The sequence below is a fragment of the Rosa chinensis genome, chromosome 2, assembly GCF_002994745.2.
Source record: "Rosa chinensis cultivar Old Blush chromosome 2, RchiOBHm-V2, whole genome shotgun sequence".
Lineage (NCBI taxonomy): Eukaryota > Viridiplantae > Streptophyta > Magnoliopsida > Rosales > Rosaceae > Rosa > Rosa chinensis.
In genome coordinates, this window is record NC_037089.1 from 3,044,843 (window position 1) to 3,069,637 (window position 24,795).

At 37.5% G+C, this 24,795-nt stretch overlaps 1 protein-coding gene and 1 long non-coding RNA gene across 7 annotated transcripts; one reads left to right on the forward strand and one right to left on the reverse strand.

Moving 5' to 3' along the window:
• The first annotated feature begins 1,789 nt into the window (after positions 1-1,789).
• Positions 1,790-9,737, forward strand: LOC112188207 (NADPH-dependent oxidoreductase 2-alkenal reductase). 2 transcript variants are annotated; one of them, XM_024327285.2, is made up of 6 exons: positions 1,790-1,969; positions 8,198-8,460; positions 8,552-8,732; positions 8,856-9,022; positions 9,114-9,196; positions 9,280-9,737. In XM_024327285.2, exons 2-6 carry the CDS (start codon positions 8,227-8,229, stop codon positions 9,656-9,658), a joined length of 1,044 nt encoding a protein of 347 aa, XP_024183053.1. In that variant the 5' UTR covers positions 1,790-1,969; positions 8,198-8,226; the 3' UTR covers positions 9,659-9,737. The 2 variants fall into 2 exon arrangements, with proteins under 2 accessions (XP_024183053.1, XP_024183052.1); XM_024327284.2 differs by having other exon boundaries at positions 8,201-8,460.
• LOC112188209 lies at positions 6,242-7,918 on the reverse strand. 5 transcript variants are annotated; one of them, XR_002931347.2, is made up of 5 exons: positions 7,538-7,915; positions 7,043-7,312; positions 6,887-6,954; positions 6,633-6,789; positions 6,242-6,548 (listed from the first exon to the last, which is right to left on the reverse strand). It is a non-coding gene; the product is annotated as an uncharacterized LOC112188209 (long non-coding RNA). The 5 variants fall into 5 exon arrangements; XR_002931348.2 differs by having other exon boundaries at positions 6,887-6,911; positions 7,538-7,910; XR_002931346.2 differs by having other exon boundaries at positions 6,887-7,312; positions 7,538-7,918.
• Positions 9,738-24,795: the final 15,058 nt, after the last annotated feature.

Consider the following 24,795-nt stretch of genomic DNA (forward strand, 5'->3'; position numbering starts at 1 on the left):
AGCTAGATCTGAGTCATTCTACCCTTTCATTTTTGTGGATTCCTATGAAGATGTGATTCCCCTTTAAAACCATTTTGATTTCTTTGTGGTGATTTTGATTTTTTTTCGTAAACCCTTTCAATTTTTTTTTCAGTGGTTGCAATTAAGCTTTCAAGTACTTGTTTAAGGATAATCATGAGATATAAATTACATTATTACAAGGTCCAAAAGTGCATGGAAATAGATATTTAAACACATGTGTTTGACGCGAAAATCCAGTATGGGTGCAAACTGTCTCTTTTGCTGATGTGATTGCGCAGGCGTGCCAGCACTGTGGGGTGCAGTCGTCGGGGAGTCCCTTGACCTAACTTCTTGATCAAACGATGTGGACGAGGAGAGCACCAACCTCGTCACAAGGTTCTTTTCTTGCCTTTCGGAAAATGACTTTTTGTCTTACTGGTAAGGGTTTTGGTTGTGATCTCTTCGCGTCACCGAATCGATACTCAACGTTGTAGGTTGAGCAGAGCAATCACTGGGAAGTTTGGAGAAAGCACAGGGTTTGCTAAAGCGTGACTTTAGCTTCGCGGGGGTTGCGAGGGCGTTACCCTTGCTTCACTGGTAGTATCGATGGCAGTAGCACTAACAGTCGGCTCTTGGAGAGACTAGGACTGGAAGTACGGTCGCTGGGTTTCAACTAGGTTGAAGGTTTGCTCCGGGGAGGCTTGATAATCCGAGGGATTGATTGATTTGAGAGTTGTCTTCGTATATCGTCTTTAGCCTCTATATATAGGCTGCTCGTAGATTCACTTTCCAAATATGAATGAAATACTATATTTCAGGCCACAGCTATTGGCCTTGAATCAAATCAAAACTCTGAATAGTTTTGATACCTATCGTATGCAATAATAGATTAACTCTGTCGTAGCAATCTTTTAGGCAATGTTAATTACCTTTTAGAGACCTAGACGTAATCTTCCTCTTGGATGTGGTAGGATATGCACGTATATATGTTCATATATATCGCGAGGACTAGTCACAATTAAGGTTGATAGCTTCCTTAATTGATCCATGTTATTGGCAGAGTGATTGATTGCCCCGCGTCCACCTTAATTGCTTGGTAGTCCTTGATTGCATGGGAACATGATCGCTTGCCTCTTATTGGCAGCGAATAGTTGCTGGCCTTCCTTAATTGTGCATGAGCAATTATACATGTACCACAAGATTACATATATTATATAATAATCCTTGATGATTGCATGCTTCTGACCAAACTGTTGTACGTCCACCATACCCATACCTCTTAATTGCCATATATGTAGGCAAACTTAATTACTTGCAATCTGTCGGTAGCGAAGGATGATGGCCTTAATGGAAAAAGGATTCATGTTTCCCTGATGAAACTCCTTGCATGACTAGGCCACGTAATCTGATATCTCGCTGTCAAGCCTCCCTTTAGCACAATGCTTGACAATCAAGCAAATCATCATATTTAATTATCAAATACTTGATAATAAATAGTAAATCGATGAATATCCAGATCTGTCTCAGGATTGCTTGATCTCCAAGTAGGCCTTATTTAGCCTCTAAATAATATATTCCGAACTTGTCGTAAATAAATAGCTTGGGCCACGGATATTGGCCCGGATTTCTTCGAGTCCCCCTTATCGGAAAAAAATGTTATTTTGGGTTCAAACAACATGGACCACAATATAATTCAACTTTGGTGAGCCCTCATCATCTGTGCCCACATCTAATGTAATTCAACCAACCACTCCCAATAACACCACACAAACACATCCATCTACACCATTGGGTGCCCCATTCATCTTCGCTCAACTACTGGTTACTGCGTGTTTCTAGACAATAAATTTAATCTCATGGAGTGCTGAGAAAAATCTTGTGTTTCTCACTCCTCCACGTACGGCTCTAACTCCTTTGGATGGCACGTGTGATCTATTGCCCAGTAGTGGCTAGGTCTTCATCAATTATTGTATAAATTTATGACTCTTAACTGTTACCTTATCTTATCTTGCTTCTTTTAAATTTTTTAGACTCTTTCTTGCGAAAATTATTCTACGCACCGACGGTGCAAGTGACCCAACAGCATAATTGACACGTGGTGTAATCTGAGCCACTCATTTGATCCAGCCCTTGATTGAGTATTACCTCTGTTTGACAGTCAACGTCTGGCAACTTGAGAGATTTAAAAAAAACAAAAAACTGAAGTTAATGAGGTAAAAACTAAGTCTGATGTGTAAATTTTCATTAAACCAGGTAATTTGTAGAAGTAGGCAAAATCGAATTGGGGCCTGGATCTTCTTCTTCTTCTTTGCAGATCGACGATTTGATCAGTAGCCTTCAATTTTGAACAGTTCACTTCTTTATTTCTGCGAGATCTCATCTGATTCAAACTGATTATGATCCTTGCATTTCAGAAGAAAAAAAAACCCTTTCGATTATAAAAGAGAAAGTCGGAGGCTTGTCCGCCGGCGCCTCCGCGACGAATGTGGCTTCTCGCCTCGTCGGACGGGCCATGGTGATGGTGAAGCACCGACTCGTTTTCTTTTCTTCTCAGTTGTTGGTGACGGCTGCTGCGGGGTTTATGTTTTGGTGGTCGGCGGTTGAGCGGTGGGTGGAAATGCAAGTTTGGTTTCTGCAGATGAGGATGATTGACCTATGCGGGTTTGGACGAGTTTGGGGTGGATTGGTAGGGGATATTACAAAGGAGACTTGTCGAGAGCTGAGAAAGTTATGGGCAGAGCTTGAGGTCTTCAGATTTGATGTTTACAATAGTTTGTAACATTTTTGTATATATTGAGCAACCTACTGCAATTCTTTGCTCTCGTGTTTTCTGGGTGCTGAGAGTTTTTCTTTTGTCTGTGTTGATGCCTTTGAGTTCAGCTTTCTGGTTTCTTTATTTGTTCTGTGAATTTGCAATCAATTTAAAGTCATCATTATCAACAGCACCCAAGTGAATTCTGTACTTCTTTGTGTATGGTTCAAACTGACATGGACCACATTAAATTTAACCCACTTGTGCAGATATCTGGGCTTCTGATGGGTGGGCATGGTAACTAATGATTTGGCAATTGGGTGGACTGATTTCGGAATTTTCTTGCTTTGATAATTGGTCTGCTGATAAAGATTTTCCGGTTGAATTGGTGGCCGTACGAAATCAGTAGACCATTAATATATTTATATGAATATGAAAAAAAAATAAACATAGCCGTATAGCTGCTGTGTTGGCTAGTACAGGTTCGAGCCATGCATTTATTTTCTGAAGTTGTTATTTGGTTGGTGCCTTGGTGGCTTGTATTTTGGCAGAAGAACATTTTTTTTTTTTTAAGAAAAAATTATAAGTATTTACATCATACTAATATGCGTAATTTTTTAATAATTAAAAAATAATTATATATAAATATATATATATATATATATATATATCAATTGGATGAAAGAAAAGATGTTATTTAATAAGAAAAACGTAATTCTGACGAATTAATTTACATGATCACTGTTTGTGAGTAGTAATTCACCCTCTTAATTAAGGTTTGTGAGTGAAAAAATTAGTTTCATTCATTGTTGTTTCAACCTTGATCATGGCGGTCAATTCAATATTTACCACATAGTAATAGGTTATGTGTAAAAAAAAAATTAAGCTGATTCATTTTTGTTTCGTCATCGGTTAAAGTAGTCAACTCTATATACACTTGCACTCCCCTAGGGTGAGCCGAATCACAAAAAGATAAACGTCTCTAATTTTTAACATGAACTGACATAACCACACACCCCACGAGAGTGTAAGTACTGTAAGAAGTTACGAAGAAGTGGTTACCAGTGTTTTAGTTTGATAGGTATTTAGGGTTTAAGAATTGACCATGTGGATAAAGGTTGAAACAATAACGAAACCAGTTAAATTTTTTATCTTAGCCATTTATATTTTCATGCCATGATCACATCCAACGGTCAAATTGGCGAAATTCTATTTCCTACATCTTGTTGATAAACGTCTCGATTTTTTTACATGGTTTGACTTAGTTCATACCCACGAGAGTGTAAGCATTGAGGGATTGAGAAAAGAATTTGCGAATAAGTTGTTACAAACATTTTAGTTTTATTTTTATTTTTAAGAAGAATGAATTAATTGCATTGATAAGCAATTTAGATAATCACATGGGACAACCATTGTGGCACGTCCTCAAACCAAACACGAAATGCAGGAAACAAAAGCGTGTTTCTAGCTAACAAGTACGCTGCCTGATTACATTTTCGTAAGCAAAACGTACACACAACTAAGGTGAAGAGATGAAACATTGATTTGACCTCTTCTAATAACATGCTTTCTACAGACCAATCCAAATCATCTTTAGATAAATCATTGACAACCGCTAAAGCATCAAATTCCATAATTAGTTGAGAAGATTGAAATCCTAAGTTGGAAAGCACTTGAAGACCCAAAGATGCTGCATAAATTTATGTGGCCTTAACACTAAATCTGCCTTGCACCCTTTTGGAAGCTGCCAGTAATACATCCCCTCTTTCATTCCGATGAATAACTCCCATCCCTCTAACTCCTCGCTGAACATCCACTGCACCATCAACGTTTAACTTAAGAAAGCGGAGTTGAGGTTTGACCCATTTATCAGCACAATTAACATGTCTAGGAGGGGAAGAGCGCGACTTATTAATCTCCAAAAATTCAGAATAGGAGGACCAAACCTCATGAAGAATGTAATGAGCACTTACAAACTTGCAGCGGTGAAATTCTTCATTTCTTGCGTGTCAAACGCAATGACACAATAAAACAACCAAAGCAAGCTCTTCAGCAGACAAATAGAAGCAAGCAGAACGGAAGAAATCTTTGAATGAGCCGCTCTTCCAAGAACCCACTGCGCCTTTGAAATGGGTGAGTTTCCAAACGTCTTTTGCCTTAGAACAAGACCAAATTGATGACGAAAACCAATGAATTTTTTTACCATAGCCATATTTTCTCTCAATGATCACATCCAATAGTCGAATTGGCCTAAATATATTTCCTTAAACTTGTTGGTTTTGGAAGATATACTTTTCCACATAACTAATAAATAAATTCGACCACATTAGCAGGCACACATAAAATTCGTTCGATCCCCGTGCACAAAATAAAAACCGGACATATTGGACCGTACCCATGCATTACGTGCTCAGTAATAGGTACAATGTTAAAAGATTGACCCGATCCATCATCCAACGGTCAAATTAGCCAGATTCTAGTTTTCCCACTTTGTTGTTGTTGGAAGGTATATTATTTTCATATAACTAATAAACAACTCAGATCACATTAGTAAACATAAAAGGATTTTGTGCTATTAATATGACATTATGCATGTATTTACCGCGTAGTAGTTAGTATTGTTGAAAACAATTAGCCCCGTTCGCCGTTGTATTGACCTTGACAAAGAAAATATAAATTTAGGATAACTAAAAAACTAACGAAAAAGATAATTAGAGTTTAGGATACATAATAATGAATTTTATTCATAAAAATGTAGCGGGATGTGGTGAAAAATCAAATTAAGTTAGCGGGAAGAAAGAGCGCCGGTTGTCAAGAGTTTTTGGCATAAATAGTTGTGCGCTTTCTTCTTTCTATAGGTAGCTCTTATATCTTCGATTTATCGGCTCACAGCGATTCGTCTCTTCGCTGTGACTCTTCCATTCCGACCTCCGACGACCACCACCTCCATTATGTAATCTTTCTTCATTTTTTCTCATCAATCTTTCCTCTCACAATCTTCCTTCTCTCTCTGCAACGCAACCGAGCCACAACCAACAGCCTCAAACAGATTACTAGAGGATTCAATTTCCCCATCTCGCAGCAACACAAAGCAAAGCCCAGGACACGAGCATAACTCTCCAGGTAAGATTTTCTAATTTTCACCTCTAATTTTTAACTGTAAGACTAAAATCTTGACTTCTCAAATGTTTAGGGCTGAGATTTATCTTCTTCTTATTATTATTTTTTGGGTCAGAGTTTGATTTATATTTTCATGTTTGTCTCAAGACTCCATGAGTTTATGGAATTGAACCAGTTTTTACTTTCGAAGTGGCTCCATCTTGCCCCAATTTCATCTTTTGATTTCCCCTTTTCACTTTTACACCTTCTAGGTCACAGTCCAAGTTTACAACAGGTATTCAACGGACAAGCAATTGAAGCGTGGTTCTCTTATCACATGAAACCAGCGTGGTTCTTAGCCATACAACTGATACAAGAAGAAATTTCCCACCTTTAACTGAAGTCTCAAGGCTAGTGAATAAGTCGGAACAATTCATTTGCTAACATTCTCAGAGTTGCTACTTGTACAGATACACGAATTCAAAGAATTGACTTATTGCAGATTCATATTTAATTACATGAAAAATGGATTAAATTTACAGAATCCAATTGCCACAAGTTCAATGGACTGTTAGCAACCTTTCCAATATGAATATGGGGTATAGGGTTCTATAGACGTTTGACTGATCAATCCTCCAATATAGTGTATACGTCCTTATTCTCTGTCCCAAATATCTCATCAGTCTTCTGCAGAGTCCTGAAATGTTCCAGTTATTTATAGACAAGTAACACTCACTCAATTAACTGTAAAATAGCACCAAAATTAATCATAATGCAAGACCTGAGCTCAATTTTCTTTGCTCGTGGGCGTTTAATTCCTTAAAATTTGACAAAAAGGTGCCAAACTGCTCACAAGACAAATGACTCCTGGCAATAAGCTCACAAGATCAGAAGGTCAAGAAATTAAAGCATCCACCTGTTCATGCGAAAAATGATGTCTGGGGGCCATAAGAGGAAGAAAAATTACAAACAGATAATGAACTCTATTATTTGACTTTCTAGAAAACTAACTAACTTGCTGATGTAGTTAGTTACTTATTTTTCAAGGATCCTCCCGTCACTTTTCACCGAACCAGTCCGACATTTTTGAACAAATTTAGGATCTTAATTCACATAACAAAACAAACCATGTATAATCTAACAAATATGTAAAACATAAAAGCTTCTGAGCTCCATAGAACATGTTCTAACCTTAGCAGGCATAGGCAGTTTTAAGCTCAGGTTTTGCATTATGATGGGCTTCAGGTGCAAGTGAGAGCTTGCTGAATAAATCTGTTGGTGGCTCCTTCATAAACCTCTTGTCAAACTTTAATTCCCTTGGACTTGGTAGTCTGCTTTCCTGTTTGATATTTTGGGATAACGTACACCAGTTCCTTCTTTACTTGACGACAATGTCTTCCTTTTAAGAGAGTATTTTGCATTTATCACTTTTGGCAGAGACAGAGTTTGGTCCCTTAATCTCTGTGGAAAACACAATCAACATGTAAAACCCATCACCATCACCACCTAAAGGCATTTTTCACAATCGTAGTTCATTAATTAAGCTCAACCCAGCCTCAAAATGCACACCCAATTCGATTGCAACCACAAAATGATTCTTCTATGTCAAATTTTTTTCACCGATCAAGAATTCAGCTAGATAAATTCAAATTGAATCAACTTTAAATCCAAAAGCAAACGACTTACAGGGGAATTTGAGTTCTGTGGGCTGAATACTAAGATGTTGTCCGGATTCGGTATTGAATTGGGAACTAGGGTTTCGCAGACTCAAGAATAACCTGAAACGGAGGGACACCCATCTTAACAGGAAAGAAAACTGGACTTGGCCTCATGAACTATCAAGAATTGGTCTTCGCCTGTTCTTCTAATTCTTCTTGTTCGGAGGGACCCTTCGGAGACCAAGAAGAATCTCGCTCAATGGTCTTCGCCACACGATCTATCAAGAATTGGTCTTCGCCAACTCTGTTCTTTCCTCACAAACTTGATCTTTCCTCCCAACTTTGTTCTGGCTGCAATTCCGCCGCAACCAATAAAGTGATAAAACAGAAGATTTGATCATTTGAAAGATCAAGTTTAAGGTCGATCAAGAACCACGTGCCTCCCACACTGCTCGTGGTAAATTTCGTTTTTACTACTGTTCGAATTTTTTGGTCTTCGTTTGAGTATTGTTCACTAACGGACGACCGAGTAACAGTTGGGGTATAACGTTGGGGTATAACGTTAGCACACGTGACTTGCACACTGCTGGTGCAAGTGACCCACGGTGCATGGAATCCTCTCCGGTCTTTCTGTTGTCACATTTCTTCTGCTACTGAGGAAATTTGTAGTGGTGCAAGAGCTAGGTAGTAGTGCAAGAGCTAGGTACGTAGCTGAAAATGGAGGTAACCAATAGGTACATCACCATAAAGACTCAAGTAGACGGAGATCCGAAAGTATCCGATTTTGAGCTCAAAACCTCAAACCTTCCTCTGTCACTTGACCCTGGTTCCAATGACATCATTGTGAAGAATCTGTACGTATCAATCGACCCTTACCAGATAAACCGAATGAAAAGTCAGAGCTCCTCACAGAAAGCTACAGCTACGGCAGGTGTCATCACTCCCGGTGAAGTAAGCTAGCTAGCCATATATTATACAGTGCATGCTTCAATGATAAAGATTTTTCTATTACATAGTAGTGTAATAATTTTTGTGATCACAGGGTATTGATGCTTACGGTGTAGCGAAAGTTGTGGCTTCTGGGAACCCTGAGTTTGAGAAGGATGACTTGATTGTGGGGTACATCACTTGGGGAGAGTATAGTTTTCTTAAAGGAGGAAATTGCGTGTTGAGGAAATTTACTCCTATGGGATTACCATTGTCTTACCAAGTTGGAATTCTAGGTCCATATTTACCACTTAAGTGCCAATTTTAACCATGGCAATGTGAAAGGAGGACTTTGACATTGTGCTTATTGTGCCAATTTTCACAACAATATGCATTATTGTGCTTATTTGCTGCTGCAGGTTTAAGTGGACTTACAGCATATGCTGGATTTTTTGAAGTGTGCAAACCGAAGAAGGGGGAGAAAGTTTTTGTCTCTGCAGCTTGTGGATCAGTTGGGAATTTGGTTGGACAGTATGCTAAGCTTTTCGGTTGCTACGTTGTTGGATGTGCAGGAAGCAAAGAAAAGGTAAATAACATTACAAAAGTTAATTTTCAGAATGTACACTCTAGCGTAAGTGAAGTACGTACTACTTGAGCTTAAGTTAAACTTGTTATAGGTAGCATTGCTCAAGGAAAAGCTAGGATTCGATGATGCATTCAACTACAAGGAAGAGCCTGATTTAAAGTCAGCTCTCCAAAGGTAAATTCACACTTCGATACTCGTCAAGGGTAGCGGTTTGAGGCAAACGCACGGCGAATTATAACTTGTGTTTTGATATACAGGTACTTTCCTGATGGGATTGACATCTACTTTGACAATGTGGGGGCTGAAATGCTAGAGGCTGCAGTTGCTAACATGAACACCTTTGGTAGAGTTGTTGCCTGCGGCGTGATCTCTGAGTACACTGACGCTACGAAGCGAGCTGCACCCAGTATGATAGACGTTGTGTACAAGAGAATTAAAATCCAAGGATTTTTGGTAGTTGATTTCATGAACGTGTTTTCGGATTTCCTTTCCACCACAACCGATCATCTCCGTACAGGAAAATTGCATGCACTTGAAGACATCTCAAATGGGTTGGAGAGTCTCCCATCGGCTTTCATTGGACTTTTTCGTGGTCACAACACTGGAAAGAAAATGGTTAAAGTTGCAGATGAATGAACAATATTACATGGAGTCACATTAATTTTGCTTGATCTATAATTAAATTGGAAGTGAGCATTTCTTATATATCCTCCTACGTTTATTGTGTCATTGCTTCTACGTACTAGGCCCTAGCTATTAGTTTCAAAATAATGACCAGTTAAACCTATGTAGGGGTTCTGGAAATTAAGGTCCACCTTGTACTGCATTTTGGCTTCAACTTGATGTAATATAACACATGTATAATCTATGATTTGATTCGAATTTTCAATAATTTTGTTTTTAAGTTCGAGATGAGAATTTGAACTTTAAAACAACATATAACTTATATAAGTTTGCAAAAAACTCACACCGACTCGTTTATTTAAGAATGACCAGAAGTACTAAGGAAAAATTAGGTACAACTAACCTTGCTAATCAAGATTAGTTAAGGCGAGTCGAGTCCCTTTTCTTCTATGTTAATTTGATAGTTCAATATTCAGATACCACTTGCACGGATTCTGACTAATGCTTATAGCCTCATATTTATAAGCTCAGATTACTTGGTCCAGCAATTTATCTCTTGTAATTATTTTCCAAATATGATTAATTAGACAAATATACTCCCAATCTTTGTGCAATTAGGACCGTGCCACAATTGGATATATCCTCAATAATGAAGAAGATGACTACTCTACTATCGGTCGGATATATTGTGGAAGATTGTAAAAGGTACGTAGAAAGTTTCAATTTTTTCAAGATTACAGGATCAGACATCAAGAACAACTATGGAATAAGCAAAATTAAAGGTCCAATTTTCCCGTACTTTTTCATATAATCCTTTTATTGTTTGGTGATGCCCTAGAATCTTTGAGACTAACTATGAGACAGATCGGCTTATATATATAATTCCAGTAATTCTTACCCAAGCGAACAAAGGCGAGTCCATAACGACACACACATAAACCTTCTGAGACCACTATCTTGAAGACTTGAGCTAAGTTTGGAGTACAAACTAACCCACATGGTATGGCAAGATGAAATGACATCAGAATTGAATCTAACAATTTTTCAGGCTACTATGCAATTGTTCAAGGCCTTGGGCACACATAAAAAAAAAGGCCAACTGTTCTGTCCATGGTCATGCTTTGTTGAGTTTGTTCTAGACTGTATATTATACAAACATCGCCCAAGATCGGTGACATCACAAAACTTCCCTCCAATATCCTTTAAAAAAAGATATAGTTACAGGCTTACAGCTTTCTAAAACATCGATCAGAGAGTATAAAGTTACAATTTAACTCATCCGTCTTTAAAATCAAGCTGTCCTTTATCCAAATTCTTTTGGCATAGTGCCCACTGATAGCTAAATTTATAAGCTATTGATTTTCCTTATTCACAATTAAGATTTTTAATTGTAGCAAGGGTTAACAAGGGTCTTTCCCGCAGAAGACTAAAGTTCTAACAACTGAAAACAATGTCACAAAAATGACCACTGTTCCTAGCGAACAGCAGTCGAAAATCTAATTAAAAACCTAACCTAAACTATTCAGAAAAATATGAAAATTTACGGTAACGTACTAGACACACAGGGTGTCCAGCACACAAAATTTGGCGATTTTTGGAACTGATTTACTATATTAAACAAATACAAAAATATAGAGAACAGAAGCTGAAAATAACAAAAACTGGTTTAAGATGGTTTGAAAACAATATGATGAAGATAGTTATAAGGGAAGATGCATCCACCTCGGACAATCACACATAAGATCATTTGTTCAATCCTAATTCAATTAATCTAAATGAAGATGCTCAGGTTGGCTCGGTACGCTTGAACAAAACCTATTACCCTTTCTTGCTTCGTACGCTAGGCAGAAAGTGCTCTACACCTAGACTATTCTCAAGCAATGCAACCTAAAGGTACACTTATTAGATTAAACATGCAGAGATCATTAAGGTCTAAAAGAGTTTGAGACATCACTAGGCATCGCAATAAACTTAGCGCCTTGCTAAACCTAGGACTTAGTTTACTTGATAGTGAAAACTAACAATTGCTTCTCTAGAATGTTTGAGGAGTCCAACTATTGACACATGCATCAAACAATTAAAGCGGTAGAATCCTAACATGCATACTAAGCGTGCCCTCAAAGCATACAAGCAAGCATTCATCAATGAAAAAGTAGTAAACAAAAGTCTCATCTTGGATTAAAAGAAAATAAAATCAAAAGTCAAATCATCTTGTAGTTCATGTCTAGGGGCTTCAAGCAGCCCCCTAACTAATAAAAACTAGTTAAACATAGAAGAAACAAAACTAACTAAAGAAGGGGAGGAAGAGAGAGAGAGCCGCTGCAGATTGATCTCCTTTTATATGCTTAGAGGTTGCCTTCATCTTTCTTGTTGTGTAGGAAATCCAAAACCTAAAAGAAGTTCACGTGCTTAGGTGGAATTTTCCTATTGGCGTTTGAACTTGATGACTCATTGTAACCATTCACATCATGCCATTTTCCATCATAAGTCAGAATATGAAGCACAAACTCGTCCTCGGGCTTCTTGGTGTGATTTAGGCCTCGAAACATAAATTCCCGTCTAACCTCATATTCACGTGCAGCCTGACCTTCTTGTATTAAATCGGCCATAACTTCTTCTAGAAAAATGATATTGATGAGCCGTAAAAATATCTGGAAACTAGACATCCGAGGCTTTCCATCAATATAAAGAAAATCCTCTGGATAGTTGTGAGCTGGTCTCAGTGATCTGTGGAAGTTGACTGATCTGTACAAGAAGATTTGCCCATTTTGCCTTTCAATCCCTCTTTTACTTCTTTTCTTCTTTTTTGCTCCAAGATACCTATAAAACAAATAAATAACGTAATGAACAAGAAAATACACTAAACTAACAAAGAAAGTATAGAGATTAACGTTATTAATATTGCATAATTATGCTCCTATCACCTACTTAAATCAAAGCACTCAACTTGCAATCATCTTTAAATAAATACATGCAGTGTGAAATATTTGATTAGGCATAAACAAGAACTCAACCAATCATTGACAATTTAAAAACCAGTGGAAAATTGAGTAACATATCAAAAAGGCTAAAGCTTGAGCAAACAAATGTAGATAGATCGGTTAATAACAAGGTTGGAGGGTTGGTGCTACCAACAAGTAGAGAGAGTAAATAATAGAGAGAGAGAGAGAACTTCAAACAACATAGATTAGCAATTTGTGATCACAATATGTTGCACATTCATTCACTTTCTTTTACCTAATGAACACAGAGCATCAAAAAACCATTTGTAGCATCAAAAAACCATTTGTTCACAATAGATTAGTAGTGTACACATAGAGATACACATCCTCAGCAACGCCGGTATTCACCGTTTGATCTGCCAACACCTCTCGGAAGAAGAAAATAAACTCCGGAAAAATCATTGCCAAAGTATCATCAGACTTCACCTCTTGCTAGAACCAACTCCAATTGAAACTTTCTGCTACACCCTCTGGATCAGATTTCTCAAATTCAGATTCATCAAATTTAATTATGATGAACTGGGAATCATCGTCCGATAAGGCAAAAAGCGTCAGCGGTGCGAGTGGGACATCAAACAGTTTCTCAGATTCTGATGAAATGAGAATCACCGCCTACGAGGCAAAGAGAGCCGGCAATTCGAGTGGGACATCAACCAACACTAGTTCTAATCTCTGAAACATGGACAAGTCGGTGTGAACTTTGGCCAACAACGGGAGCAGAACGGTGAACAGTGCTGCCGCTGAAGGTAGTTTTGCCTTGATGGCTCTTGGTAAGCAAATGATGCATATTTCCTAATTCAAACGAGGTGAGATGAAGGGTTTTCAAGCTTCCCTTTCTGACTGAATCCCTTTTTCCAACTAAAAACCCTAACCCAAAAATTGAAAATATCCCGTTTATACTAAATCAAAAATGACTACTTTACCCTCTACTGCAAAATTTGGCAGGACCTTATTCTAATCGGTGTTGCTAGGGTTTGGGAGCTGGGATCTTATTCTAAAAAATATTTAATTAATAATATATATATATATATGTGTGTGTGTGTGTGTGTGTGTAGTTTAAAAAAATCTTTTTTTTTTTTTTAAGTTTTTCATTTTTATTTTTTTAATTCTGGATGATAGTTTTTTCCCCACCCCACCCCTGATGTCAGTGAGATTTAAACCTATGACTTCCACAGTGTTAGTTAGGCTAGCTAACCAATAAGCCATGACTCACCGACTAATTAAAAAAATCTTATTCTAATAACTTATTTTTTCTATTAAAGCTTTGGTATATAGTTTAAGAAGGAACGTTCTAAAGCCAACCAATTACCTTTTAAGAAGCTAACAAGCTTTTAGACTAACTTTTTCGGTCATTATATCGACATCTCTACCATTCAATTTTTAGGTCCTTATGAATATATTATTTATGCAAATTTTCAGCCAAGATACTACTCAATGTAAAGACCTACAACACAAAAATGATGTTTTACTTATCGATTGCAGAAGTAGATGACTCAACAGCCTTAATACCGAATGACTACTTTCTTGAAAACTGTCACAGTCCATGAAGACACCAGTCTTGATGCAAATCTTGGTTGGCTTCCAACCTTCAAAATCGTTAACCATCGAAGCAATGCTAGGTTCAAAGACACTGCGCATAGTTCTGCCCTTCCAGGGACTGATAATCAGTGCCAACCATCTAACATGAAGGAAACACAACTAATAGCTAATATAGCAGTGTACACATAGAGATACGCATCCCAACAATGCCGGTATTACTGTTTGATCCGCCAACACCTCTCGGAAGAAGAAAATAAACTCCGGAAAAATCAACGCCAAAGTATCAACAGACTTCATCTCGTGTCAAAACCAACTCCAATCGAAACTTTCTGCTACACCTTCCAGATCAGATTTCTCATATTCAGATTCATTAGATTAAATTCTGATGAAATGGGAATCACCGTCCAACGAGATAGAGAGAGCAAGAGGATCGTGGCCGCCGGAGAGCACTAGCGGTTCAAGTAGTGGAACATAAACCAACACTGGTCATGATCTCTGAAACAAGGACAAGCTGGTGCGAAAACTTCCACAACAACAGGAGTAGAATGGTAAACAGTGTTGCCACTGGAGGAAGTTTGATTGTGATCGGAGTGGGAAACTACTGCCGCAAGAGGAAGGTTGGCTGTGATGGCTCTTGGTAAGAAAACGATGCATATTCGAAAGAGGTGAGATGAAGGGTTTTTCAAGCTTCCCTTTCCAAGTGAATTATTTTCCGACTAAAAACCCTAACCCGGAAATTGAAAAGATCCTGTTTATACTAAATTGGAAATGACTACTTTACCCTCTAACGCAGAATTTGGCGGGAAAGATTAGGCTAGACCTTATTCTAATCGGTGTTGCTAGGGTTTAGGAAGAATTAGCAGGGACCTTATTCTAAAAAATATATGATTAATAATATACGTAGTTTAAAAAAATCTTTTTAAAAAAAAATTATTTTGGAAGACAGTTTTTTCCCCACTCCATCCCTGATGTTAGTGAGATTTAAACTCATGACCTTTACGATGTTAGTTAGGCTACCTAACCAATAAGTCACAGCTCACCAACTAGTTTAAAAAATCTTATTCTAATAACTTATTTTTATATTAAAGCTTTGATATCTAGTTTAAGAAGGAGCGTTCTAAAGCTAACCGGTTACCTTTTAAGAAGCTAACCGGCTTTTAGACCAACTTTTCAGTCATTATATCAGCATCTCCACCATTCAGTTTGGTCCATATGAGAATATTATTTATGCAAATTTTCAGCCAAATTAAGGATCATTCGGGTACCGAACTCAATCAAATCAATGGACGAACCGAATATGTTCAGGATGAACCGTTCGTGTTCATAATTAGTAAATCATGATTATGAATACCTAAACGATTATTAATTTGGCTAAAAATTTACAGAAATGATCTACTCATAGGGACCTAAAAACTGAATTGTGGAGATGTCGATATGTGATCGAAAAGTTGATATAAAAGCTGGTTAGCTCTAGAGCGCTACTCATAGTTTAACTTTCGGAATTTTTTTTCTCTAAAATATCCGAGTGCCCCCTTTGAGATCAAATTCTAAAATGTTTTTTTTTAATTTTTTATTAAAGCTTTGGTATATAGTTTAAGGAGGAGCGCTCTAGAGCTAACCGGTTACATTCTTAATATGAAGCTAACCGGCTTTTGGACCAACTTTTCGGTCACATATCAGCATCTCCAACATTCAGGTTTTAGGTTCCTATGAGTAGATCACTTATGCAAATTTTCAGCCAAATTAATGATCATTTGAGTACCGAACTAGATCAAATCAATAGATGAATCGAATGTGTTCAACATGAACCGATCATGTTCATACTAAGTATATCATGCTTGTGAATATCCGAACGACAATAAATTTGACTGAAAATTGCAGAAATTATCTACTCATAAGGACCTAAAAACTGAACGGTGGAGATGCCGATATGTGATCTTAGTCTAAAAGCCGGCTAGCTCTAGAGCGCTACTCATAGTTTAAGTTTTGAAATTGTTTTTCTAAAAACATCCGAGTGCCCATTTTGAGATTAAATTCTGGCCCTGCCACACTGCCACGTGGTATAATTAAATAACTTGAAATCAACTTAACCAAAAGGTATGCAAGAATTAATGTTTTACCTCAGGGCATCTCCAACAGACTAGCTATTTCAACAAAAAGTTAAAAATTTGGCTAATTTGAGATAGTTTAGCACTCCAGCAGAATAGCTATATGAAAGTCAAATTTGACTTTTGCTAAAATCTCTAGCTAAATTTAGCTAGGGAGGAGAGAGAAAATAACAAAAAGCTAAATACTCCACGTTCAATTTTTTTAGTTTAGCTAACACTGCTGGAGGAAAATCTAGAAATTTACTACCTAAATTTAACTTTTAGATGATTTAGCTAAAAAAATAGCTTTTACTGTTGGACATGCTCTTAGAGGTATATTTTCACATGGCAAAAATTAAATATGGTGTGTCTAGTATAAACCTAACAAATTTAGGTGTTGAGTCACAAAATTGAAAAGAAAATAAATCCAATTTAGGTGTTGATTTGATGATGCATTCAACTACAAGGAAGAGCTTGATTTATAATCAGCTGAATGGTAGAGTTGATTGAAGAACAAATAGATCAGTGCAAGAATGGGAAAGTCAGCACAGTGCAAGTTTGGGTTCTGACTGCTGATTAACTATTATAATACCTTTATAAAAGATTAATAGAGGAACGGTCAGACAAGTCAAAGACAACGCTTTGCCCCAACTTATAGCTTTTCCAGGCAATCGAGGTTGTTTAGGCTTGAAATCAGCATTTTAATATATATTAAAAATTCATTCAGTTTGGTAATTTGTTTTATTTTGGAAATGTGGACTTGATTAGAACTTTTGTTAGCTGCACTACGGCTTCTAAATTATATTTAAGTTCGGTAACTAAACATATCTTTCATGTTATCGATTATAAATAAATTGAGAAGTTCATTCTCAATTCTCTGAGGGATCCGAGATTTATTCTCTCAAATACCAGTTTATCACTTACAAACACTTATTACTCCGGTTGCGTCATCAAAGGCAAATCCTCACTTATTCACAGACTTACGTACTCTGAGTCTTCTATTAAAAAAAAAAAACAAAACAAAAGGTACTCTCAGGAGGGTGTATTGTATTTGGATTTGTGCAGACTTTTTTTAAATGGCAGACTTTTTGAAAAGTTTACAGACTCTTTAAAAAGTTAGGGGGGTGTATTGTATATGGAATTAGTGGAACTTTTAAAGAAATCTATGGAATTTAAAAGTCTGGGTGTATTCAATATAGACTTTTAACAGTCCATGAAAGTCTTGAGGTATTCAATTAGGATTTTTAAAAACTTCATGAATTCCACCAAAATCTAGGGGTATTCAATTAGGACTTTTAAAAATGAATAAAAGTACACAGGTATTCAAAATATCATTCATACTTATGAAATTAGAAAATCATGGATAATCATGGACTTTGTAGTGTTAACTATACATACCAAACTCCAATAATTTTCCAGCCTCCAGACCAAAGATTTCAAAAAGTCTATCAAAGTTTCCTCTTCAAAAAAAAAAAAAAAAAGTCTATCAAAGTTATTCTCTCTACGCACGAAGAAGTTTGTCTTTCATCATCTCTCTTTCTTAATTTTTTGTCTTTTTTCTAATCTTTTATGATATCAACCTTTTTTGATACCCAACATGTTCATTGTAGTTGTTGAATGTGATTTTTGTTTTGTTTTGTTTTTTTTCAATTGTGATATTTCGAACCCTAATAGCAATAAAAATGATTTATGAAACCTTAAAACTCAAATATTGTGGTCTAACCCTAAACCTTGAACCATACTATATTTTATCTTATTAATTAATTATTCTCATTAATTTGAATTTATATTATGGTTAAAAAAAAGGTTGAACAATTGAATTTCAATTGATTGATTATAGATCAAGACATTGACCAATATTGCTACAATATATGTTAATCGGCGAAAACAAAATTGATGAGAATAATTAATCATAAACATCAAGTGATCTATATTGTATATTTATGTTGTTGGGAGATTAGGAATGAGAACAAACTCCTAGACAGACTAACAATAATTTATTTGAGTCAATTTCTATTAGAAGATACTGAAGCATTGAAGAGACAACAAGTTATTATTTTGTTTTGTGTTTGGGCTGCATTTGTTTTATTATTTTTTTGTTTTTTGTTTTTGTTTTTTTATATTTTGTACATCCTAGGAAATCTGTAGAAGTCATTCATAATAAAGTATATAGATTTTCATGAATCAATAAAAGTCTGTTGCTAAAATCAATGGTTTTAAGAAATCCATAACAGTCTTCAGATGATTCAAAAAGCCATTAAGACCTACTATCTGGTTCTCCTCTGCCACAAATGCAAATCCCTGAACCAACTCAAGAAAATCTACTCGATCCCATCTCCTCACTTCCACTCGACCCTGAAACCCATACGCCGTAGCACCACTCCTCTCCTCCGCCGCAAAAGTTCTAAAAGGGATGTGGTGGCGTGGGCTGCCATGATTGATGGGTATGTGTAGAATGTAGGGCTGGACTCGGGTCGGTTTTGCAATTTCAAGGATTGAACTCGGAACCGGAACCGATAACTGATTTTCGGTTCGGGTTTGATGTTTTTTGTATCAAGAACCGATGTAGAACCGAACCGACCATGCTCGGGTCGGTTCCTCGGTTTTTCGGTTCCAATCTAGATCGGTTCCATTCTCGGTTTTTCGGTTCCAAACTCGGATCGGTTCCAAGTTCGGTTCCTCGGTTTCTCCATATAGAAACACTGCTTTTCAGCCGTTTCTACTTTCTAGTTTTCACTTTTCCTGATTTCCATACATACATTCAAATGATTCAATATATCACAATTTATTCACTCATTCAAACTCAAAACAGTATCTATAATATACATATTCAACAATCAACATCAACATAGCAAATTAACAATTTCCTGCAAACTCCCAAACTGTCAAAGCATGAAAGTGATGAAAGCATTAAACTATCAAACAATCAAAAGTTCAAAACTCTCAAACTATCAAACACAAACACTCAAGCACTTTCTAGCAATACAACTACAAACTCAAAGTCTGCAATAATACACATTTCCAGCAATACAAACTCAAAGTTTCACATGCATAAACTGCAAACTCAAAGTCTCACATGCATCAAATAAAAATAAACAATAAAGTGAATAAACTTAGTCCAATTTAAACAATGCAGCTGCATCAATTTGCAGCAAACTAAAATACTGAAAACTAAATCAATTTGCAGCAAACTAAAATGCAGCTGCATCATTTTTTCTGCCTTTTCTTCTTGGTTGTAGGGGTTGAAGCTGAAGCCGAAGCCTCAGAACTCTTGGTTACTCTGCCACTAGGTGCAGATGCAGATGCAGCAGCAATAGTGTTCTTGCCCTTCTTATCATTCTCTCTATCCTTTTTTTCATGGTCTGCACAATGTCAAAACTCAAAACAGTAAATCACATAGATTTTATAACTAATTTCTTGTACCATATTCAAAAATAGTAAACTAAAAACATCAAAAACACATACCAGCTTCAATCTGTTCATATGACTCCATTTCCTCTATAGTTGGAATGTACTCCAACCCCATAATGGCATCAGCCTTCAACCAATTTTGAAGACATATCAGTTTTTCAACTATTTTTGGGTTTAAAGAGCTTCTGTATGGATCTATTACCCTTTTCCCAGTGCTGAAACTTGACTCACTTGCAACTGTAGACACTTGTATGGCTAATATATCTCTAGCCAATGATTGCAAGTTGGGATATTTACCTCCATTAAGCTTCCACCAATCCAAAATCTTCTAATCATCATTTTCAGCAGGTTTTTCTATAGGGTCCAGCAAATATCTATCAACTTCATGTCTCACCACAACATCATTATTCTGTTCAAGCTGCCTATTCCAGTCTTCTTGCATAACAGCCCTCTTCCCACTAAGAATCCTTGCTCTACTTCTAGTCGTACTAGTAGCTGTGTCACTAGTAATTGGACCTTTACCCTTAGCCTTGGATGGTCCACCATGTGAACCATTAGACTGCCCATACAAGTCACACAAGTCTACCATAAGCTGCTTTACTTCATCTTATTTCTTCTTGATCTCCCAGTCACACAAATTCAACATTGTTTCACAAAACCAACTAATATTTCTCAATTTATACCTAGGATCTAAGACCAAAGCAACTAGGAAGAGTTGGTTCATGTCATCTAAGTTCCCAAAATACTTGGAATACTTGGCCTTCATCTTGACTGCCATGTCGTACAAGACTTTGTCTGCTTCACTTGAATCAGGCCCTACCCCAATAGAACTGAGATCTTCAAGCTCTGCTTCAATAGAAACAATATCATGGAATGCCTTGTGTGAAGTGGGGGTAAGTGAAGCACTAACATTAAGGGTCACATCGTAGAACACTTTCAAGAACTTCACAAAAACAGCTGCATTGTCCCAATCTGCATCACTTGGTGGCCCTACCCTTTTTACAGCCACTTTCTTCTTTTTACTCTGATTTTCAGTTTCATCATCATCTTCAACTTCCTCATCTTCATCAAAGTAGCTTTTGTACCTTGAATCCTCCTCATCCTTCAATCTATCAAATGCTTTTTTCAACTCCAAAGCTGTGTCCAACATAAGAAAGGTGGAATTCCACCTTGTTGGAACATCTAAGATGCAAATCTTATTGCATTCAACTTTCTCCTGCTCTACACAGCTTTTAAATTCATCTAACCTAGCACCCAAACTTCTAACATATCTCACAACATTCCTTATGCTAGACACTGACCTCTCCATCATATTTAGTCCACTCTTCACAATTAGGTTTACAATGTGAGCCAAACATCTCACATGCATAAACTTACCTTTAAAGATTGGTTTTATGTCCCAATTGCACATTTTCTTCCTAACATAATCAATGGCATGCTTGTTGGCAGAGGCATTGTCAACAGAAATTGTTAAAACCTTCTCTATTGACCAATCAATCAAACACTTCTCTAAGATTTTTCCTATGGTTACACCTTGGTGGTTTGGAACCACACAAAAAGCAAGCACTCTTTTGTGCATCTGCCATCCCCGATCAATAAAATGGGCAGTAATCACCATGTAGTTTATATTCTGACAAGAAGTCCAAGTGTCTGTTGTCAAACAAACACAATGTGACTTCAATTCCCTCCTCAACTCCTCCTTCTTGGCATCATACATGCCTAGAAAGGTTTTGACTATGGCTTTCCTACCTGGGACTGTAAACAAGGGTACAGCAACACTACAAAAATAATTAAACCCCGGTTTTTCAATAAAACTGAATGGTAGCTCATCGACAACTATCATATGAGTTGCAGCTTCCACACAATTATCTTGTGACCAATTCACACTAACCAAACTACTCTGACCTCTTTTTCCATCACTAGTCAAAACTTGTTGGCCTGATTCTACATTAACTCTACCAGGGTATTTCTTACACACTATCTCAATGTGTTTCCTAAGAGAAGATGTGCAATTTTCATATGAATTGCATGCTAAATGAGTTGTACAGTACTTACATTGAGCCCTCTTAGTATGGCCAACCACTTTCTCTACTCCATCAACAGTCTCAATTAAAGGATGATCCTCCTTCGTGAAGTGATCCCAGACATCCGACCTCTGCTTGCCTTTCTTCTTCTCTCCTCTTCTTCTCTTGGCAACAGAGCTCCGAGCAGTAGAAGCTTTTGTTGGTTTACTGGAAGTTGGAACAGTGTTGTTGGCTACTTGTTGAGATGTTTCAGGGTTGTTGTTTGCAACCACAATTTCATTGGAAGCGGCTGGTTCAAAATTGGAAGCGGATGGGTCAGAGGAGCTAGCAGATGCTTCGGACATGGAATTAGATCTCCAACTCCAAGGCAGTAAGCAAGAAGCAATCTGTAGGTCAAGAAGCAATCTGTACCTACAAATTCTGCGACTCAGATCCACGAAAGTAGGTCAAGATTTCCTGCCAATCCGGATAAACATGACCAAATTAGCTAAATTGTAAACACAGGACACCAAATTGACTAAAAAGCAAGGCCAAATTAAAAGTTTAAAACAGACCTGATTAGTATATGCATTGCTACACATGAAGATTCCTCTGACAATCTGACCAGTCCCTCCTGCAATCTGACCAGTCAACAACAGTTAAAATTAACATCAAGATCAAATCAGTTAAAATCGATCAATCAAAATCTATTGGGATGGTATTGTATATATGTGACAACACAATGCATGAGAGCCAGTGCATAGTATATGTGATTTTTTTATTGAGCAAGAACTTGTTCAAAACTTGAGCAAGAACTTCGAAATAGAGGAAAGGTGTTTGCTTTTCTTATTGAATTACTGGCATTTAGTCATTCACCAAAAATCAAACTAATAAATTCAAATTGGAAAACAAACCAGTTCACAATAATTCCATACACATGGAATACCCAATTCGAAAATTATACCCAGAACAGAGTGAATTCCATACACATTGATCTTGCATTAATCAGAATCCAAGTAACAGAGTGAATTCACAATCCATATTGTACCCAGAACTATCCTTTCCATCAGAAACTAATACTAAAACCAAGAAATCCCAACCACATTATCTTTGATTTTGATTGATGTGATTTTCAGTTAATTAGCAACATTATCTTTGTTAAAAACCTAAAATTACTATCAAGATCAAAATATCAAATGGAAATCATCAAATCGAACCCATTTCAACTATACCCATTCAAAATCGAACCCATTTCCCACAAGATTAAATGGAAATCCAAGTATCGAACCCAATTTTGCAGATTAGAAATTTAGAATTCAGAAACTCATAAGAGAAGAAGAGGAGGAGCGGAGCTCGGAGAGGGAGAGAGAGATAGTGAGATACCTAGGCGGAGACCGGAGAGGCGGACTGGCGGAGCGGGTTGCAGCTGTGTTCGCTGAAGGAAAAAGTAGTCAGATTTCACGGATCTGAGGAAATTGCAGAGCGATGAGAGTAGAATGAGAAAAATGAAAGCTTACACAAATCGAAGGAGACTGAGAGGTCGTCTGGGTTTCGATCTTCTATTACAATCGAGCCGAGGACGACTGGACGAGCAACAGAAGCGACGAGGACGAGTGGACGAGCAACAGACGAGACGAGGGAGCGCCGTTTGTGTTTTGAGAGACTGAGAGAGTGAGAGTTTGAGGAACTCGGGAAGAGTCGAAGAGATAATTCAGATAGGGTTTTGATCGAACGGTTAGGATATTATGAGATGAGATGGAAGGCTCTGATTGCATTTGGAAGGCTTGATCACATGAGAAAGGGTCTATTTTACAGAAATAAGCTCACCACTAATGTCCACTTATACACTAACATATGTAATTCGGTTCCAAGGATGTTTTAAAAACAACGACCGGAACCGAACCGAGAATATGTCTCTAGGAACCGAACCGAAAAAAATGCGTATACATATGTCGTAGAACCGAACCGAACCGAGACTTTCGGTGCTGTTCGGTGCGGTTTCTTCGGTTTTACGGTTCCAAAGTCCAGCCCTAGTAGAATGTTCGATCGATGAAATGTCTGAGAGAAATTCTGTATCGTTGAGTGCAATGATGGCTGCGTACGTATTCTAGAGTGAGCGGCTTCAGAGAGGTGATTCCTTTGTTTAGACAAATGCAAGAAGTGGGGACAAGGCCTGATGAGGCATGCAGTTCTTGTTAGTACGTGTTCTCACTGCCGCCGCTCATCTCGGTGCGGTAACACGGGGTTGTGGGTGCACGTACTCCTATTCTAAGAGGCAAATGCTTGAGTTAAATACAATCTTGGCCACTGCATTGGTTGATATTTACTCAAAGTGTGGCTATGTGGAGGCAGGCAGGCAGCTTTGAAGGTCTTTTAGGGCATTCCCAATAGGGACGCCAGAGCGTGCATGGAATACTATGATTACCGGCTACGCAAGGAAATCGATTGAGCTGTTCAATAAAATGTTGTGGATAATAACCAATAGAGACCACATTCGTGAGCATGATAGACAGGGGTGTAGTTAAGCCGGGGCTTCAGAACTATGCGTTTGTTGTTGACCCTATTAGCCAGAGCAGGCAGGTAGAGGAAGCTGAGAACTTTATAGAGGACAAGATGGGAGGACTATGAAGAGGGATTTCCAATGTGTTGTGAGCATTACTAAGTGCGTGTATAGTTCATGTTCGTTCATATAATATGTTCAAGGAAGCTGGCCTGAGAATGGAGGCAAATAAGAGAATCCGAGATATGATCTCAGAAGCTGGAGTAAAGAAGAAACCTTGTTCCAGTGTGATACAGGTAAAATGGAGTGGCTGAAGAATTCCTTGTTGCTGATTACTGTCCTCCACAAGCACAAGAAAGGCTTAATTAAGATGCTTGATTCTTCTCGTAAAATGGTGAATTCAGAGGATGTATGATATGGTGTAAGATCTTGACACTTTGACAGTGAGCTAGCTAAAACGTCCCTGCTGATGTATCAATCCATATAATAATGTTGAGCAGGATCCGTCATTCTTTTCCCTCAAAAATCAAAATACATTGGTAAAGGTAGTGAAATGTCGAAAGATGACAAGAAAACTAAGCTAGTGTGCAGATTCAGTAGATAATTT

Coding starts and splice junctions, on each gene's coding strand:
- LOC112188207 (XM_024327285.2), top strand. CDS start 8,227: ATGGAGGTAACCAATAGGTACATCACCATAAAGACTCAAGTAGACGGA. Junction 8,461..8,551: donor GTGTCATCACTCCCGGTGAA/GTAAGCTAGCTA, acceptor TTGTGATCACAG/GGTATTGATGCTTACGGTGT. Junction 9,023..9,113: donor GTGCAGGAAGCAAAGAAAAG/GTAAATAACATT, acceptor AACTTGTTATAG/GTAGCATTGCTCAAGGAAAA.